The sequence below is a fragment of the Taeniopygia guttata genome, chromosome 4A, assembly GCF_048771995.1.
Source record: "Taeniopygia guttata chromosome 4A, bTaeGut7.mat, whole genome shotgun sequence".
In the NCBI taxonomy this organism is placed as follows: Eukaryota; Metazoa; Chordata; class Aves; order Passeriformes; family Estrildidae; genus Taeniopygia; species Taeniopygia guttata.
Window position 1 is genome coordinate 6,326,509 of NC_133029.1, and position 20,822 is coordinate 6,347,330.

General features: G+C 43.4%; 1 protein-coding gene across 1 annotated transcript in view; it reads right to left on the reverse strand.

Annotated features, from left to right (window-relative positions):
* MSN (moesin) overlaps window positions 1–4,998 on the reverse strand; it is a 40,419-nt gene extending 35,421 nt beyond the window's left edge. The window contains exon 1 of the mRNA XM_030272501.4: window positions 4,854–4,998. Coding sequence (XP_030128361.1) covers window positions 4,854–4,865 — 12 coding nt within the window. The 5' untranslated portion in view covers window positions 4,866–4,998. The remainder of the gene's footprint in view (window positions 1–4,853) is intronic.
* Window positions 4,999–20,822: the final 15,824 nt, after the last annotated feature.

Sequence of the window (20,822 nt, forward strand, 5' to 3'; positions counted from 1 at the left end):
GGAGCTCTTTTCAAACAAACGCCATTGTAGTTCACAGAACAGTGATTAAGCACAGATAACAGCTTTATTGTGCAAATTCAGGGAGGCCCTCCTGCTGCACAGAAGGGAAAAAAAAAAAAAAAAAAAAAATTAAGTCAGCCAAATAAGGTTGCTTGAGCTGCACCGAGCCAGGAAAGAGTCCAGGAGATGACGCAGCCAGAGGAAGCTTTTAGTCAGTTCCTTCAGAGGCTGGAGCAGAGCCAGAGCCACCTCTGAGGAGGAAGAGGGGCTTCTCTGTGGGGCAGGGACGCGGCCAGGCCAGCAGGGTGCTGTCCCCAGGCACACCCAGTGGCACAAGCAGAAGGTATTTGAATCCTTCTCTTTCGCTTCATCAGCTGTCTTTCAAGCAGCTAGTAGGGACTTAGCGTTTAAGGAGAATTTAGCTTCAGACTAGACATTATACATAAAACAACTGAACAAAGTTTCCTCTAGAGACAGAGATGCCATTTCCTTTCAAAATAAACGAGTCCATATTAAGACATCTTATGAACCATCCTCATGAGTAAAGCAAGAATCGTAATGAAACTTCAGGGGTGACTAATCACACAAGGTGGAATCACCCCAAGGAAAGGGCTGCAACGCCCTGAAAAGATGCTTTAAAAAAGATGCTGCTTGTAGACGTTATGGTGATAGGATATTTGCAAGAAGCAAGTGATGGTGAACCCCTGATAGGAGGCACCCTGTTCCCCACAGGATTCTTACAGCAGAAGCAGCAGACCTAAAGCTCTCCTGGGGCCCCTTTTATTGGGTACACCTCATTGGGTGCTGCCTCCAGCAACAAATCAAGAGGGCAAAAATTAAATAAAGGACTCAATTAAGATGTTTAATCTTCTAAAACCTCTTGTATGACAGTCTTATATGTAACATTGTCACCTTGAAGTTTTATGAACTGAATCATGACTACCAGTTCAGATCAGGCACTTGGAACAGTTCTTGCTCACAACAGTGTAAAACCACTACAACTAATGGGTTTTGCCCAGACAGGGACAGGGTTTACCATAAGATGAGAAAGGAAGATTTTACCAGTATGTAAAAACAAAGTGAGTATTTGTTTCTCATCAATAGTGTACTTTTAAATACCTGTTTAACTTTAATATAGAGGGCCTAAAAGTACCAAACAAGCTTTTGCTCAGTCAAGCTTAATTGCTTCACATGACATGAAGTAAAACCTTGCTATTATTGCAGAACCTAGGGACCAAGCTGTTGAATACAATACAAGCTAGGGTGCAAAGGCCTTTCCTGTTTTGCAAAATCCCATGGTAGGAATAAAGCTACAGATAATTCACTGCTTCCTAGTTTCAGTAGTTTACCTGGTTCCACTGTAAATTCAGCATGTTTTAGCTATTGCTGCTTCTGAACTACAGTCATTTGAAAATCACCAACAGGAGTGATATTCTGTTAAAGCAAGGTCTTTGGGAGCATTCAAATGCATCTCTTTACATCATATATCTGATGGCATTAGAAGAAACATAATGGATTGAGTTTCCCTAAAAAGTTAGCACACATGTCAAACTTGGATCAGTGCCACCAAGCTTCCCAAGTTGTACTGAGTGAGGAAAGGAAGAGAGAGCACCAATGGCTCAGTCATGAAATGAGACAGAAGGCATCTAGAATGCTTCTAGAGTTCCTTCATAGCACAATGGGATCAGGAGAAAAGTGCCCATCTACTAAACTCACAGTTTTCATCACTATCCTTTCCCCCTTCAAGACATCAAGCAAATTCTGCAAGAGGAGAAAAAAAGACCAATGATCCAAATAAGTGTAGCCTTCTATTCATAGTTGCCATCTTGTTGCAACATTTGGTAGCAAGTAGCCACAGATACAAGAAACTAATTAACCAGAGGATTCTCCTGATACACACCTCAATCTCTCTTATTTTTCTTCTAACCAGAACCTTGAAGTTCAAAGAACAACAGGGAAAAAAAGTCTTCTAGGACCTTTCAAGTCCTGCTTGAAACTAGGGAACTAGGACCATCAATTCAAACTACAGACAGGGTTCACAAAGATCCTAATAACTATTGCTATACTTACCTTCAAACTAAGGTATAATAAACTCTGGACTGGCACCTTTTCCCTTATTACCTTGTAAAACTTTCTGTATTCACAAGACCAGGTTTGATGAAAGCCCTTTCTCTACAGTGTTACCCAGAACAGAACTGCCCAAGTCGTGGTGACAGGACTGTTGAGTGCACACCTCACATGCGATGAATGCTCCTGTTTCACGTTCAGTGGCCCATCCATTCACAGAGTAAGCACATACGTAGGCAAAACAGTCAATGAATCCCAGAATAGAAGCCTTGCACCCATCAGTCACGGAGAGATCAGAGCCTGCTCGTAGCAAATAAACAATCTGCACACAACTGGAGGAGAGACTTCTCAGAGCTTGACAACAGCTCAGTTTTAGCACTCAACTACTTCAACCCTCTGCAGTACAAAGTATGGGGGGAATTATATACCCTTTTTGGCGTCTGCTTTAACTGTTCACACTTCACAAACTTTCCAGAACACAAAATGCTTAAACCAGAGTAGTATCACTAGATTAAACAGTGAAGGCTTCCTGTTGAGAGTATGGCAAGATCAGCAGGCTGATGCATGATGGACTTTCTACACAGCCTACAAAGTCTCCAGCAACCAAACCCCCCCATTACATGTCACAACAGCAAATCATGTGCACTAGTTCAAAGGTTACCAGAGTTAATCTTGGATTCTTATTAATAGTGCTACACAGCCTAGTGTCACTCATAGCAAACCTCCCATAACAAAATGGAAATCTCCAGCTACATGTGCTAACATTTAGCCTAGCTTGAGGAGGTGTAGAGACTCAGAACTCAACAGGTTTTGCTGCTTAAGCCACGCAGCAGCATGTTTCTCTAAGCCTGGTGAGATGAATGATAAGAGCTACCAACCAAGTAGTTTTGACACAAATGCTTTTCCTGCCCAGCCAGAACTGTTCCCTAGAACATTTCCTCCATCTGTCTTCTTCACAATGGATTTATTTTTGTGATGAAGCCCACATAAACCTACATCTAACTGCCCAGGTTTCACCCACATTTGACCTTGATTTTTTTCTTTGACTGAGGAAAGTCTCTTGTGCTTTACTGTTTTGTTAATTAAGCAGCTATTAACAAATCTTAAGCTAGCACAGTAGTAGTCATGTTTATTTCACATGAAGAACTGATTATACAGTTATGCCAGCATATCCTGTTCCTGCAAACCAAAGATCAAGAAATAATGTTTCAAATATTATTTCAGTTGGGTCTGTAACTAGAGCAGATGATGCAGGAAACCAAAGGCTGATACAGCAGCAGGCCTGCAGCTCTGTACTGCAACAGGCACAGACTCTGGAACCACTCTCTGTAGAGCCTTCAGTGTGCAATACAAAGCATTACACCAAAACACTTGCATTTCTCTATCTGCCCCAGTTTTTAAAAGCTCCAAAAGCAGAACTGCTCTGTCAAAACCAGAACTGCTCTGTCAAAAGCAGAAAGCAGCAGGCTGAGAAGGTGGATCCAGCCTAGGGTGTGTCTGCGGAGGCTGCAACGAGCACCTCGCAGCCAGCGTTCAGATTCAGCTTGGTGCTGGGAACCCCGCCCCGCAAGCCTCTCTTGTTCAGGATTTCTTGGCCGATCCACACTAAAAAAGTCACTCATTGCAACTGTAAACTCTCTGGCTAAAAGGTTTCCACTGCATTTTATATAGATGTCCCCTAAATTGTGCTATTTCTGTTAGTCTTAGAGAACTGTATGATAGCTTTTTTAGTAAATAAAGATTAACTAATCACTAGTATTTGATAGAAGGTCCTTCTAAAGCCTAAGAAAATACTGACTTAACCTTGAAGAGGCTGAGATTTTATATCCTTTAAGACGTTGATGTTTAAATAATAATAACCATCACCTAGCTATCCATGCTATCAGAGATGGCATTTAAGACATCAGGAAAATTAGCTGTCAATCAAATAGGTATTCACTATCTAAAGTTTAAAAAGTAAACTATTAGAAGAAAAGAAAATCACAATGAATTTCATTTCAACTTCTATATGCACAGAGGTAAGTTTCTGTTTGGATTTGGTTTTTTCCTCTCCTTTATGCAAACCACAGACTCATAGCTTAAACATTAGATGTTCTTAGGCCATTTCAGATCATTCCGGTACGGAAACATCCAGAGACTTCCAGCCTGCTTCTTCCTGTTTTATCAATGAAGAGCTGGGGCTAATTCTTTCGCTCCTACCAGGAGAAATTAAATGGAAAAACCCCATGCTCCTCATTAGTCACCGAACTCCTGCTGCGAGGCGAGTCAAGTACAGACTTGACTAGACTTTTCTAAAGTACCAAAACCTCTCCAGCCAAGAAATACCTCGAGTCAAGCTGGGACAAGGTTCCCTGGCAACCCAAACTGAGTAACTGCAAGTTGTGAAAACCCAACTTCTCCTCCTCAGGGCGCGCACGAGGCGGCCATGGCAGCCGCCCGCTCCCCCCGGGCTCTCGGCAGCCTCGCCCCGCTCCCCCCGGTGCGGCCGCACACGCGGGCGGGCGGCGCCGCCGCGCTCCGCCGGACATTTTGGGGCGGAGAGGCGGCCCCGCCGCGCCGAGACCCCGCGGCCGGGGCGCGGCCCCTCGGCCGGGGCAGCACAAGATGGAGGGGCGGGCGGGAAGCTCCGCTCCCCGGGACTCCTCCGCGCTCCTCGCCGCTCCCTCCGCGGCGGCCGCAGCCGAGCCCAGGCGGGAGGAGCCCCCAGGCCGCGCCCGCCCGGCCCCGCGCACCCGCCCGCACCCCGCGGCGGAGCCTCCGCTCTGCCCCGCGCCGGCGGCACGCACCGTTTTCGGCATCTTCCCGGCGGGCTGGGCACGGCCGTCGCTCCTCCTGCGCCGGTGGGGATCCGCACGGGCTCCGCGCTGCTTCTAACGGGACTCCGCGCCGCGCCTCTCCGCCCGGCCTGGCCCCGCCCGGCCCCGCCCGGCCGCCTCCGTGCGGGGCTGGAGCGCGGCGCCCCCGCCCTGGGAAGGCCGAGCCGGGCGGGCCCTGCGGAGCGGCCCGGGAGGGGCGCGGCCTCGGGGCTGCGGGGGCTGCGGCGCGCTCCCGTCGGTGCAGGAGCCGAGGGCTTCCAGCGCCCACAAAGTAGCGCCTAGACAGCCCCGGTCGCAGAAGTTTATGCGCGGATCGCTGTCATTGGGATTTCTGGTTCTTGATAAAAGCATTATTTAAGAAAATAATGCTATTTTGTCGGCGACTGCACTGTTCAAAGTAAGACCGCAGCACTGACTTGTGACCGATGCTTCTGTCCCTTGTTAGCCAGAGCCGTGTGCATACAGGTGCAGCTCAGCGCGCTGCCAGCCCAGCATCCCCGTGCGCTGTTCTGCACAAGGTTTTCACAGCCACCTGTTTGATTTAAAAGTACACTTCCAGCTTGTACGGAAAATCACGCTATGATAAGCCAGACTCCATAAAAGAGTCAGAGGAGTCCTGCAACTTTATTAAAATCAAGGGAGAGAATTCACTGGTACACACACACACACACACACACACACACATCCCCAGGGTTTTTTCTCTCGAGGTTTCGGAGGGTGCAGGCCAATTCTGCTTCTATTGTAACTTCTATATCAATATTCCTTCGTAAGACTTAGGTAACTGGAGAATTCCATCAATCTGTTTGCAAAGGTGATAAAACTTTAGATGACAGAAGTCTAGATATTTCCCTGCCAAATTTAAAGGGCCATAATTTAATATCCAGGGATCTAAAATTTTTATTCATAGTGCTAATGACAGGAGGGCTAATGAGGCAAGTGAATCCCCGTGCCAGTGAAACAATCAGATCCAAAGCAACTGTATTCCCACTTACATTGTGCCAGGCATTGGCCATGTCCTCAGAAAGTCATAAAGCCCCGTGTCAAACAGTCCCAAAGAGTCTGAAGGGCCGAGACAAAGCTTCAGCATAACCTACACTTGTTTCTGACCCCAGACACTTCTCTTGCCTTTCTTCCCTATTATTCATATCGATAGCCAAAACAAAATACCATTCATGCCACTTTGAAAGACAAGAGTACCCTGTAACAGGCACATGAATCTCTACACCTCACTTCCTCTCCAGCTTCTTCTTTCCCCCTTCCCCTTCACTCCTGAGGTAGAGAACAAGACATCTGAAATTTGAACCTCATGGCACTCCAGCCACTGTTCCATGATGAATTCATGCAAATTCCTGGAGGTGCTGCACCAAGACCTGACCTTCCCTGCAGACCTCTCCTTTAGCAGCTGCTGGGGAGCCATGGTGTCATCCAGCAGCCTTTTGCTGAGCTTTCCCTGCCTGGCCATGTGTGAAGACAACCGTATCAGTGGATTCCTTGAGAATTGCAGAGGGGTTACATCTCCCTCTGACTTCAGGATGAAATTCCAAGGGGTAAAAGCATCAGCTGATTAAAAGTCCTCCTTGCAGAAGGCTGGAGAAATGAGTAACATTACCCAGGGCCTCAAAAATGCTGTTACTCCCATACTGCTCAGATCCCAAATAATATTAAAGTATTGCAGAATTAGATTAGACCAGGATGACATTAAGCATTCTCCTGGGAAGAAGTCTGGTATTTCACTGGGGATTTATTGTCTTGGTTTTATTTTCATCAAGCCTTTTGTAATAGCTTCTTTAAAGCAGAAAGAACAAGTAAATTATTTGTTCAAACATACAGAATTATTTAGCATGAACACTAAACAAGGGGCTGTTTTAACAGCATATGGGTTTTCTGACTAATGAGGAATAACTTGAGTTCCCCTTTGCATGGCTTTGACAGAAGATAGAAGCCAAAGGTGTTTCATACTAGAGGTGTATTTCAGAGAGCTGAAATAGTTTGATTCACATAAGTAAAGGAAAGCAAAAAATGAAATTGTTACTGCAGTATGAGAACTGCACATTCAACACACAGTAGTCTGGATTGACTCTATTTAAAATGAACCAGTCTGGTTCTGAGGTCTTCTTTGAATAGCAGCTAAACTTCCTTCTCCTGCTCAGACTTTAATGCCTATAGGTTCACAATGAATTGCTGTTGGTGATGATCTTGGATCTTTTCAGTGTTTAATTGTATTTAGTGGTAAAAAGTGTATTTCCTCCTAAAAAATTACTATCACTCCATTCACACCTTTACATCTTGAGAATTGGAGTAATCTTGTGCAGTGATTCTCAAGCTGGAAGGATGAGAGGGGTAAAGGGAAAGCACACCACATTCAGGAAGGCAGGATTTGAAAAGCCTGGAAATAATTCCATTCACATGAAGCTGCAGTGACAGAGCAGAAGCTGATGGGGCCACTGGATTGGTGAACGCTTTTATTTAATCCCTTTTTCACCTCAAGAAAATGAACTTATTGCAGCATGTTGTCCCAGCTCCTGGCTTGTCCACTCACCAGGGCAGAAATAGCTGAAACTGCCTGGAAATCCCAGAGATTTGTGTCTGCCAGATTCTTTGTAAAGCCCTAGTTCCTCATTCCCTCCAGCATATAAACCCTCCACTGGCAGTGACAGCCCTGCAAGGGACATGGAGAAGGCTTTACTAGGAACAATGACTCGCTGTATGGCCCACACCACTCATCTCTTCCTGTATGTCTGGGGATGTGCTGGGAATATGCTGTTTGTGCAGGGGGAGACTAAAGGGGAGGGTTTCAAACGAGACAAAAGGTGTGCAATGAATGCAATTTAAAAACAACCCATCTGCTAGAATTGTCTCATCTTCATTTTTGCTTTGTTTGTACCATATGGGAGCAAATGTTCATGCTTTCTACATCTTGTACTGCTTGCAGCAATGTAGGGAACAAAGGAAAATCTAATGGATATTCTGGGACTTTTCTCCAAATACTTACAACCCAAATAACAGATAACATCACTAGGAAGCACCAAAAAAAATAATGGGAATTTGTCACACAGTTTGTATGAAAGGTACTGATACTGGCACCTTCTCCTTAGAGCAAAGAGATGGAGTAAATCCCATTGCTCTGTTCCACCTCAAACCAGTGAAGAAAAAATATTTCTGTGGGTGATGGGAAGAATCAATGTAGGGCTTTCAGTTTTAGAAAAATGTATCTAATCTAAAAAGTAACTCCACTGGTATTTATTTTGATAGTTTTGAGGGTGTGATGTATAGCCAAAAGGAAACATGCTTACTCACATGTATTTCTTAGAGGCCATTAAGCATTTACAGTAATCATGGCCAGCTAAAAACATACTGGAAGCAAAATGTAAAACACCTACATTAGCCATTGCATTTTATCCCCTTGAGGCATGTTAAGGAAATTTCCTTATCTGACCATTCACCACTCTGGCAGTCACCCTCCCACCACCAGAGACTTTAATGCTGGAACCAAAGCCCCTTCTCAACAGGCAGCTCCAGTGACCTGGTAGGGGCTGCACTTGACTCCCTACACACCCCACTCTCAGACAGTCAGGCAAGTTTTCCCTACCAGCTTGACCCCAGGGTTCCCAGAGCAGAGTTTCAGGCTTCTGGTTGTTTTAAGTAATTTTATCACAGTGCAGCAACAGAATCACAGTTTGTCCTGGTGCCTCCAGGGAGGGACCGTGAACAAAGGACTCCCTGCACTTTTACATCCTCACAGTCTGTGCTGGCATCGCCTGGGATCCTCTGAGTCATGGACTCCTGCTGTGGCTCTGAGTGTCTGGTCACCTGGCTGGCACCACCTGGCCCTGAGCTCAATCCTCAGCCTGCACCAGAGCCTGCACACTGAGCTACCTGCACTAAATGTATTCCTCAACAGGCATCCACAAAACCTGTGGGACATCCACCAGACCTGTCTTGACCAGCAAAGCCTCACTGTAACAAACCATGATGAAAAAAAACCCATTAAATCTCCAAAATCTGACAAAATCTCATGCTCTGCTTTTCATCCATCTTACTTTCTTAACAGGACAATTCAAAGTTTGTAGACATAAAATCTAGCAATTTTTTTTCAATAAGGCTCAGACTGCCTATAGTTTACATGCATTACTAATAGGCTTTGCTGAAGAAAGGGAGGTGATTTGGAGTCTTCAGCCAAGATCTTCACAGTTTCAGTGCCCCAAAGAAACAGGCTTTGTGGGAGTTTTCTCCTCTCTTCCCCCTCACTCCTGCTCTGCCTCCTCAGATGGCTGGTGTGGAGCCAGGATGATGGTACTGGTGTGATGACCATGTAGGGCCACTGCCTTTCTGACTCAGAGGTTGGGAACTTGGAGGCTGCAACAAAGGCCACCAGGCACTTCCTTCCATGGCTTCCAGAGAATGGGAGTGGCCAGTCCAACCTCAGGGGGTGAGAACCAGGCTCCAGATGGTTCTGATACAGGTGACCACTGCATAGGAATCTATATGGAAGTCATCAATTCACACTGGGCTTTTTGGAAGGTATCAACATTTATTAATCATAACAAACTGTATATAGAATCATTCCTAGATGGTGAAAAGGGCCAAAGAAGGATGAAACCGAGTGTTAATGAGCAAGAACCAGGGAGAAGCCACTTCTGAGAGGGATTTTTCAGGTCATGCAGTTTCACTATTTAAAATTAAGCTTCCCCCAAAGGCATGTGGGTCACCAACACTTGCAATGCGCTGTAATAGCAGGAACCTCCAGCTGCAAACAAAATCCAGTTATGACAGCACATAGTGGAGGCAGTAGTGTCCTCTAGATTAGAAATAGAGACTAGCAGATAGCTCTCCTTGGTCCTATAAGCTGTGTCATTGGGTGACTGGGTGGTTTTACATTGCTTTTGACTAGCTATCAAAGTAATATAATAAGATTGGCTATCTCAGAGGGGGTTGACAAAGTTGTCATCTTAACACTTCAGGCAACAAATTCTGTATGTTATGTTAATAGTTTATAAAGAAATACTTCTACATATAATCTCAATTCTTAATTTAAGAGACTAGTTTCCTGGATTTTTTTTTTTTTTTTGGAGCTATCAATGCAAAGAGTTTATTTCTCAAGCCTTTTGTGGTGTTACAGTTGAAGTACTTCAGAGTACTGCTAGTACCAAGAGCCAGAGAGGCAGATAGCAGGACAAGAATAACAGCTGTTTTTCTTGTCCAGGCTCTACAATACATAAAAAGGGAAAAACTGTACAACAGTCTTATTTAAAATCCCACCAACTGCAAAGTTGTAGAACAGATGCAGATTAATATGGAGTTCTCATTCTCCATATCTTAATGCTTAATGCACAGTATCTTAATGTCTTAATGCACAGTAATGGTGTAAAATATTCCCCTCTACCTGGAAAGTGTCCATATGCTCATGCTGCATAGGTGTCGAGAACAGCTGGAAAGTCAGGGCCATGTATTTGACATTTTCACTCTGCACACATAGAAATACACCTGGTACCAGTGTAGAAACAGTTGTAAAAAAGTTTTCCCACATCCCCATCTTCTCTATCCTCTAGGTCTCCTGGGGATTACCAGCTTCTCAGCCACCAACTGCATGAGAAAGTCACATTTACATTAGCTTTTTAATTCAGACCAGGACTTTGGTTTTGAACTTAATTTCCTAATTCAGTGCATTTTGTTTCCCATCACGGTTCAGTCTCATACCTGGTGAACTGAATTCCTTTTGGATATGCTCCAGGAGTGCACCTATCATGCTCCAGCTGTTGGCAAGCATTCAGTTAATTGGGCCAGAACAGAGCAACTCCAAAATCATCTCACTGTGAAGCACATTTAGTGTTCATGTTGAATAGTCAGCACCAGCTCTTTTGTTTTCCATATCTGCTCTTATTTCACCACACTACTTTTTAATGTAGACATGTTTACCTCTCAAAATTATCCTGACTTGCTTGTGTGTCTATAGAACCTGTTCAAATATTTTTAGCAAGATAGATTTTAATCAGGGTGACAGAAGTAAGTTAGGAGACAAGGAGACATGCAGATTTACTGGCACCTCTGTGGGGACAGCAACCTCCAAGAAAGACAGTCTCAAATGCAGTCAGAATAGCACCTTCAGCCCCAGGCCACGCCTGGGAGACATGGGTGGGTTTAGCACCAAACTGCAATTTTGGAGCTGGCTTCAGAATTCTCCTTCTCCCCTCTAAAAAATGCCCTAGGTTCACCCATGCATTAAGGTTTCACTGATTAACATCAAATTCCTCCTGGAACAGAGGAGTGCACCTCCCCAAAGGTTTAACCCTCCAGTAAGCCCCTACTCCCACTCAGCTATCCCTGACCCTCCCTCTCACCTGACATTGTGATTTAGAAACCTTCTCTCCCTCACACACAGAGCAACTGCTATAATCTAACTTTCTTCTGCTTCTCCAGGGCTCCAAGACTGACTCTGTGCTCCAGGAATTCCAGCTCCTACAGTGCAGACTCAGAGCAAGGGTGGGGTTCTCAGTCTCAACACTAATACTAACTCAGTTCTCCTCACTGTACTGAAACTTGGTGAAGTGAATCAATGCATTGGAAAATAGGGCTCAGAAAGCCATAAAAAGGGAAAAGAAATCTGGCCCATGTTTCCAGGTAGTGGCATGTAATGTGGAAGATGATCTCAGCACTGACCGTTTCAGACAAATAATCCTTTACCAGTTCTTTCCATTTAAGCCTCAGCTCCATTCATTTTTGCCTGTGACTTAGATCTATTTTTGGAAACCTTAAAAATATACAGGGAGTTGCCAGCCATTTTTATTCCAATGCAGGAACATTTTATACTGATGGCATTACTCCTGGCTCTTGCTAAAATATCAGTTTTTTTTCAAGGTGAACACCAAGACCTGAGCCATGGCAATGTCATCTAGGTAAGTGTTGCATCTGTTTCATGCTAGAACACGAAGTGGACTCAGAACTTCATTGTTTTTAGGGCAGGAGTCTAATCTGGGACTGCTGATGCTAACTCTCCCACTCAGCTGACACACTCACAAGTGAAGGGAATTCCCTCCCACCCTGTTAACATCACAGGGTGTGACACAGTCAGGGTTACATGACTGAGAGCAGTGTGCACGCCTGGGCAAGCCTAACTCCACACACACTCTCTGCACCCAGCATTTTTTTTCCTACACAATGATGCACTACTCAGAACACACCACCCAGCCCAGACAGATGAAGGCATGAGAGATGACATCATTTATTTTTCTTATGTTTTTGCTAAACACATGGTATCTCTGATCAAAAAAAAAAAAAAAAAAAAAAAAAAAAGCAGAGAATTAAGGCATTTAGGATATTTGTACAAGCAGAGTAAGTGGGTAAGAGGAATTACAGGTGGATAGATCAATAGATAGATAGATCACAGATTGACAGGTAAGCATATATATAGACATATAGATACATACTGTGTTCTTGGCTGTTCTGTGTCACAGAATTTCCTGTCTTCAGCCACATACACAAAGAGGCAGGCACCCAGTCCCAATTATGCCTGTTTGGTTTCAGGAGTTTTTCTGTCTTCATCAGAAACACAGATTTCTACCTTTAAAACACAGCCATGACTTTTTTGCTTTGTCTTACAATTTTTTTTCTCTCACTTAACCCATTTCTGTTTCTTCATTCTTAAGAAAAGGAAATCCCATGAGTTAAAATGACAAGGATAAAAGCCTCTAATGTCAAAACTAGTTTTTTAAGCCCAAACATATTTTGAGAAGATCTCCAAGCCCATGAGTTTTCCCCCTCCCCACCATATATATTCCCTGAATTTCCCTGGTGACAGGACCTCAGCACAATGAGTTTGCTCGAGTTGGGAGCTGATTTGCTCCAGAAAGGTTTTCAGTCACACAGAGAAACTGGGACAGGCCCCATCCTGGACTTGGCATGCAGACCCTGTCACTACCACCAAAGAGAGTGGAGGACAGAATTAGAAACTGAAATCACTTTGCCATAGAGCTCCAAGGGCTTCCACTGGCTCACCTTAGTATTTAATTATCTGCAGTGTGGTTGGCACTGACAGAAAATATGAAGTTGGTTAGTTAACTTTACTTTAAAGACAGGAATATGTACTAGATGATTTCTTGAAAGTCCATTCCTATTTTCTACTAACCCTATTACTTGATGCTTTGTAGGAGCTGAATGCTTCCAGAAGCACAATAAATATAGGAACAGGATGGTGTAAGGCAGGGCAGAATAGCAAAGTAGAGCATAGCACAGAAGCAAACTTCTTCTTGTCATTGGTCACCATGTCCTCAACTCAATGTTTACAATTACACAATTTATAGATAAAATACAGCAAAATGCAGTATCGTATAGTAAAGACATAATAAAATATAATTTATAGTAAAGCATTCAGGCAATGTAAGTAAATATTTCATTTCAGCAGCACAGAAACAAGATCCACCTCCATATTAACCAACACATGGTCAAACACTACCTGCACAGCCTGCCAAGGAAACTTGAGCTTTCTTGGAACAAAATTTAAGCTGTGTATTGCCCCACTACAACATAAAAAATGGTGAAGTACATCACCAGACCACCACCAACCCATCTTGCCTGTTGACTTCAGGGAACATGAAAGGCCAAGTGTAAGGACAGAATATATGTTCAAATTACCTGAATCTATGCCAAACCATAGATGTGAACTGTGTCAGTTTCCCTTCAATTTAATTTTCTGACAATTTCAATTTTAAAGAACTTAGAGGAAGTAGACCAATGAAATACAAATAAGGTATTTTTTTATTTTAGAATATATTTTTTCACACAAGCTGTCTTTCTGTGAACACTAATATTGTATTCACACAGTTCTGTATTGCTGACAATAAACTTTTTGTCTGAAGCTGACAGGATCTTTCTGTCTGATTAGCTAGGCATTTTGAGTTTTGCTGACTTCATGCTTTAACGCTAAAACATTTCAGCAGAAATGAGATTTGATCTGGCATAAGTCTGTAGGTATGTGGACAGGTGATGTCTGATCTGTCGTCCTGGAACAAACAAATGCAGTAATGTTTTTAAATAAATTTGTACTGGTAGAAAGAGCCACCTCTGGACTGGCTTTTTGTATCACCAGACCAATTTGTTTCTGGTCTGATACTCAGTTCTAAATCTAGGTTTATTGTCCTGGTGAATAATTGCTCTTCCACTTTCACTTTGATTTTACCTAGTTTTTTCCCAATAAATGGAGTCAAACTTTCCTGGGTGATTTACCCTGGCTATAAGCAGAGATAATCCTGTACAAACCAGTGAGAATCAAGCACACTTTGCTCCTCTCCCAAATACGTCATTACCTAAACTTCCATCAGTTCTACTTTGTAATCTTTTCTGATCTTCTCTCTACATCATTTTGTATTTGTCATAAAGGATTAAGAATTCTCATAAATCCCAATCATCACGGTACTGTGTCATTTTTATCTCACCCAAACCCAGGAAACATGGCATCACATCATGCCATAAAACCAGAATGGGAAACATTTAGCAGCAAAGACTACCTATACCAAAAATCACCTGAAAAACCTTGCCATGCAGAGCCCTGGAGCAGCCTGCAGTGTGTGAAAGCAGTCTCATGGAGAAAGTCATCCCTGTGCTGTGGCAATGAAATCAGACTCAGCACACGACCCAGATTTCCTCCTGCACAAACAGAGATCAATATCCTAGAAACACACAAACCAGTATCTTAGATGAATATTCACACCTCACAAAGCTCCACAGGTACCTGTCCCCCAACTCCAAAGCTGTGGCCACCCATCCTCTGCCAGGTACAGCCCTGCTGCTGTCTCCCCTCTCAGTGTGCAGGCCACGAGTTTTCATTTGACTCAGCAAAAACCCCAGAGATGGGAAACTGCACGAAGGACCTGCCAAGTTCAGTGCTTAGAAGGAAAATCTCCTCTCCTGCCTTGCCAAGCCCACTTGGTTACCTCAGCCCTCCAATGACACAAAATAACAGAAGTTAATTCAAGTCCTCAACACCCCACAGCTCTCACAAGGGTGCCTGAGCACTTGGTTGTCCTGGGGCCTTTCTTGCAGCACAGCTGGGTGTAAATCTGTAAGGTCCTGATGTTGTCACTAGAACCCAGTACTTGACTTCATTGGATGCAGGGTCCTGGCACAGCTCTGCATAAATTCATTTCAGTTCCTAGTGCTGCACCCTGCAGCATTGGGAATGAAGAGCAAACTACTTAATGAGTGATAATCATCTTGTATATATAGCTTTGAAAAGAGCTCAGCATGGTGAAGAATTGAATGTCTTGGTTTTCCTATCCAAAAATAACTCATAGGGAACAGCCCACTTTTGTATTCCAGTAAGTCCAAGTGAAAGTAAACCCAGCAAAATTTATACATTATTTTATTTTTTGTTCAGTAAACTGCACAACCATCCTATTTCCTTTTAATATCAGTCGTAGGTGTGTTTTATTTGTTATACTTGCTTGTATTCTTCTCTAGATTGACTCTCTTCTGGATTTCAAGTCTCCTTTATGGTAAAATAAATCTAATATTCTGATACTATGTGGAGACATAGGATTGGTTTAAATCCAGATTAAGACAATTCATTTTATTCTGTAGAACACAGGTTCATTTAATCTCAGTGTCTCATTTCCCTTGCATATAACATGAAAACACTGGTTTCCCATGTTTCAATAACAAAAAATTATATTGCAGTTACTGACGTGTCAGGCAGTTGGCAGGTGTGCAAGGGAGGGTATGAGTCCAAATGATTATATATACAGTACTCTATTTATAAAGTATTTAACCTTTTTTAGGAAAAAAAACCCTAGATTTTGCAGATATCCCACTGTGGTTATGTAAAAGGCTGCCCAAAGAGATTGCAGCTGAAGGATGTGCTGTGAAATCAGCCTAGTTATGGTTCTTCTCAAAAAAAGTTACAAGAGCCCATCTCTCTGAACCTGATTCTGTTCTTCCTTACAGTGGTACAGACTGAGTGATTAACTGTAACTGAGACAGAAATCTGACCGTTTGAGTCAAATTCTAGGATAGGTTGTGTATCTAGGTTCCACAGAGCTTGGCTCTTCACTTTCCAGGAATTTATTTAATGCTCAGAAATGGAGGAAGAACATTTCACTGGTGATATCTGCTATTTTGAGAGCCAGCTTCACCTTGCAAAATTATCAGATTAATTTAATATTGTACTATTTTATATAATATCCAGTGTTTGACTTAACTGCCTTGTATGTAGAGTGATTTGGAATGAAAGTGAGTATTATAAAAAAGTAGGTGTCTGGTAATGATAATCTGATGTGATTTTGGTGAGGGGCTTCACTGTGTTTGTCCTCAGCTAAGAACATTTCATGTATTTCAGCTCTGCCTCTAAAGAAACCATAGTTTAAGGCATTAATATTTCATGAGGCATAAAACGGTTCCCCTTTAGGAAAAGTAAAAGCAGTTTTTCCTGTTTGTGAAATTTCCACATTGCCAAGAACAAGAAAGCTTTCGAAACTCTCTCTTTGCTGCTTGCTCTTGCAGAGCTTCACTGCCTTATAGGGTCTGAATGCCCTGGATTCACGCTGGGGGCGGGCTGGGAATGCTGGCTTTTCCTCCTTCTGGGTGATTCTAGGAGGCCTGCAAATGATGTCATGGTACATTTTAGGCTACAATAACAGGAAATCATCAAGTGTTTACACTGGCAGACTGGGCTGTGATGTGATTTTCCTCCTCTTCCTCTCTGCCCCCCCCACCCACCCACCTCGCCCCTGCCATTGACTTCCTTGATATATCTGCTTCCTCTGATTAAAATACTACAAGGTGGCAACACTGAAGGAGGAAAAAGGGAAGAGGGGGAGGGATACAAAAAGGCATATTTTAAAAAGGGATTATTCCCCACAAATCACTGACAGAGAGCACAGTCCTCCCTCTTCCCTCTCTGGCCCTGCACATTCTGTGTTAGTGCAGTGGCTCAGAAACACGTCAGAAACTGGCCTGCTGAGGAACTGGAGGATGGACCGCTCCCAGCTGAGACATGAAAAAGAAACTCTCCCCTCCTAGCACAGATGAGTCACAGAAAGATCACCCTGGCAAAGTTTTCTTTGAATTTTCCTGCTGCACAGGCACATCTAAAAATATATGCCATAGGCTGATGGATTTCAAGGAGGAGAAGGCCACATTTTCAGGGCTTGGGTCAGACCAAGGATGCAAGTGACTTTTACCCAGAGACTGTATCACCATCTGTAGCAAACATCAGTTTTCAGTTTCAGTTTCAGAGGCGAGGGAGGGTGCTAGGGTTCAGGTCCTGCTTGTACCAGTGATAGACAGTATGAATGTTAGACACTGTATCTTTTCCAACCTGTTAGCACAAAGGCAAGGAGGAGGAAGATGTAAGGTGGTATGCAGAAGACAAGGGTTCCAATGAGGTAAAACAGACTAATTAGCTCCAGGGTAGTTCATGTTTCCATGACTATACAGGACCTGACTTTAGCTCAGTTCATAGAGCATGGTGCTAACAACATCAGGGTGGTGTGTTTGAGCCTCAATGGGACATTCACTTAAGAGCTGGACACAATGATCCTTGTGGGTCCCTTCCAACTCAGCATACTCTATGGTTCTATGATTCTGTAAATCTAGACAGGAACAAGGTAGGAAGGGAGAGAGTAGCAATAATTTTGGTTTTATTATCTATTTTTTCTCCATCTGTGCAACATCAGCAACAATGACAGTTTGAATTCTGCTGAGAAATCTCCCAAATGGAGATGAGCCTGAGACACTCAATCAAGTAGAACTATTAGGATATGTAAAGTCTTTCTCAGAGTACCATGGCTATGTTCAGTGCATTTAGAAATTGCAGGTTTCCAGTTCATAAAGCTCAAGAACACGAAGACAGGAAACCTTTTAGAAAAAAATACAGTCAGAGGGACTTACACCTTGCATCTATGATGCAACTGTAAAGTGCGATTTACAGCAGTTAGCAGAAGGAACAGGAACCATGAAGATGTGATTTCACCACTCCAGGTTACTCAAATAGTTATCTACGGTCAGTGACAAGCTGATACAAACTGCATTAAAACCACAGGTGCCTTGGCTTCATCATTATTACTAAAGATATTATTACCTGAGGCATCTAATCAAGGCTGTGAGAGAAAGACCATCACAGCAATGCTCACACATTTATTATCTTCCAGCATCAGTCTACCCTGGTCCAGATTAAATAGGAAGCTTTTGCTCCAGCCAGGTGGCTGGGATCTTAAGCCCACTTAAATAGTGGCTCCCAGACACACTCAAAATGAAGCACAATCTCATATGCTTTGCTGAATGAGGGGTTGAGGCTTTCCTCTCTTTAGTAATCCCAAAGGTAAATTGTAAGGGCTCCCCCACTGGTAAATTGTGCAGACCAATCAGCTCAGCTTTGGGAATCAGTATAAAGATGAAGTCCTGTGCAAACCAGTTATTATTATTAAATATACCTCCAAGGCATATATCAACTATACCTCCAATGTGAAAGGAGAGAATTGTTCACTCTGTCACAAACTTTTTAACAGACAAAAAAGCAATAACCTAAATCTATGACCTGATCTATGCTATGAAGCCATACTGGCTGCCAAGAACTAAATGAAGATATGGATATGATCATTAATCCTAATAACATAGAAGGCACAGAGGGTCACCTTTGTGCAAGGCTAGGGTGGGGGAAGGATATTCACTTCATATTTTCCTCCTAAATAAATGGTGGGATGGAGATTTGTTTCAAATAAAGCCAAGGTAGCAGTAGATGAAAACCAACCTCACTACATCATTTCTGTCTCGTTAGATAGTGACACAGGTGGTATCACTGAGAATGACTTCTGCAGTTTGGCAGTCAGGACAGAGGGTGGCTACAATTAAGGCCTTTGGTGAGGATTCTGAGACTCATTCCTCACCAGTTCCATCCATAGCTCCTCTGCAGGCAGAGGTAGGCTGGAAGAAGGATACTCAGAATGTTAGGTGGGAAAGATTTGGCCTTACTGCAATCAGCTGTTTTTCCAGGCACAATCTTCTGTCTGAAAACAGGTTTGTTCAACATGTGGTAGCATCAGAGTGGTTAGAAGCTGCCTGGCCACAGCAAGTGGACAGCCCCTCCCTTACACACACTCTCCCATCACTCAGTCACTAAGGATTTTCCATCACTTCTTTGCAAATATTGTGGGGCCATAATGAAAACCTGTTTGGATAACTGCAGTGACATCAAACCTAATGTATCCAGAAGAGCAAAGCTACAACTGCACAGAAACAGTAAAAGGCAGAAATACCTGGAAGGTATTTCTACTTGCACCTCAGTGGGCAAACACTTTGAAGCACAAATGTTTTGGGGATGCTCCTTCTTGAGTCCCAAGGAATACCCAGATTTGGGAACTTTCATTCATGTCCAGCATATGTCAAATGCATTTGCTTTCTGTGAGTCAGAGCCTGGGGCTCACCAGGCTCTGCCTTCACCATCCAAAACTGAATTTCCTTATGCTGCTGAGTCACACTGATGACTGACATGCTGTGCAGATAGGCTCTGCAGATGCAGGCTGAAAGATTGTGTGAGTGTGCTGCACCAAACTCTACATTTTCCATACCCTGAGGGCCCAGGAAAGTCATTGCCTGCACTGGAACAACAAGTTTTCACCAGTCATGGTGCTGGCAGTATCCAGGGTGGGTAAGAATGTGGATTATTTGTCTGAAAGTGCCCTGAGTGTCAGTGGCCCCTCTCATCCATTTCGTGGCTACAGTAACTCTGACAATACTATCCCTTCTGTGAGCAGTATCTGTCCTAGCCTTTGTGGGGAAAAACAGAAGCAGTGGATCAGGTCTGGCTCTTCCCATAATGAAACATTTGACTATGAGATTTCTTGAAGGGACTTAAAGCTTTTTTCTTCCAGCCTGGGACAGGTTGGTTCTACTAAATGCACCATGTTCAAAGAACAGGAAGCACAGATAGATGCTATGGAGTTAACACAGCTAAAATCACTGGAAATCCCAGCCCACTGAATGTAGACAATATTAAGAAAATAGAAGAGAGGGACAGGAGTATTGAACTTCTAATTGCTTTCAGGATGTCACTGGCTGAGAAGCAAGTAGGAGGTAGTATTATTTAACAGTGATGAATGGTCACAGTGAGCAATCCTTTACTTCAGTTCAAATCCTGCTCACCTCAAAAGCTCTGCAACTGTGCTGGAAGTCACAAGATCAAATTGCATCAGCCAATTTGGTGCCACTCTGTGGCAAAAGGGGCAGGGAGATGGGACTGCAAATCAATGCAAGAAAAGGATGTGGGACACAGCACAGTTAGCTACCTTGGCCAGGCTTGCAGCAGTAGCAAAGTACCTCACTTTGTGCAGTTACACCCTAAAATCTCATTTGAACAAGAAAACTGATAGCCAGTACAGCTCATTTTGTTTCACTGCAGAAGGCTTAATTCTTCCTCTCTGCTGCTCCTAGGAGCAGACAATGCTAGTCTGGAAGAGCTTGGCTGGCATGGGAAGGCACAAAACTCACTTCTTTAGAAACCTACATAGGAAATCAAGCTCACAAGGAAGTGCCAAAGGCTCTAAGGGTCTAGCAGACACCTCATGACCATAAATTTATTTAGCATGCTGGGCATCAGAAGCAGCTTAGTCCTTAACCCACTGTGAGACAATTTGTGTTATCTATGTTATTTTTAAATTAAAGAGGATGGAGTTTTGGAATAGGGTAAGAAAAAAAGCATTGAGGGTGAACGTAGCAAACCAGGAAGATAGTGACTTCTAAGCACAAAGTGTATGACATGGTTGGTTAAGGAAACCACACAGCTAAAAATCGCATCTAGGGGTCCAATGCAATCAATTTTTATGCCATTGCCTTCATATACCTCTAGCTTGGATATCAAGAAAAAGCTTTTCACCCAGAGGGTGGCTGAGCACTGGAACAGGCTCTCCAGGGAAGTGGTCACAGCACCAGGCCTGTCTGAGTTCAAGATGCATT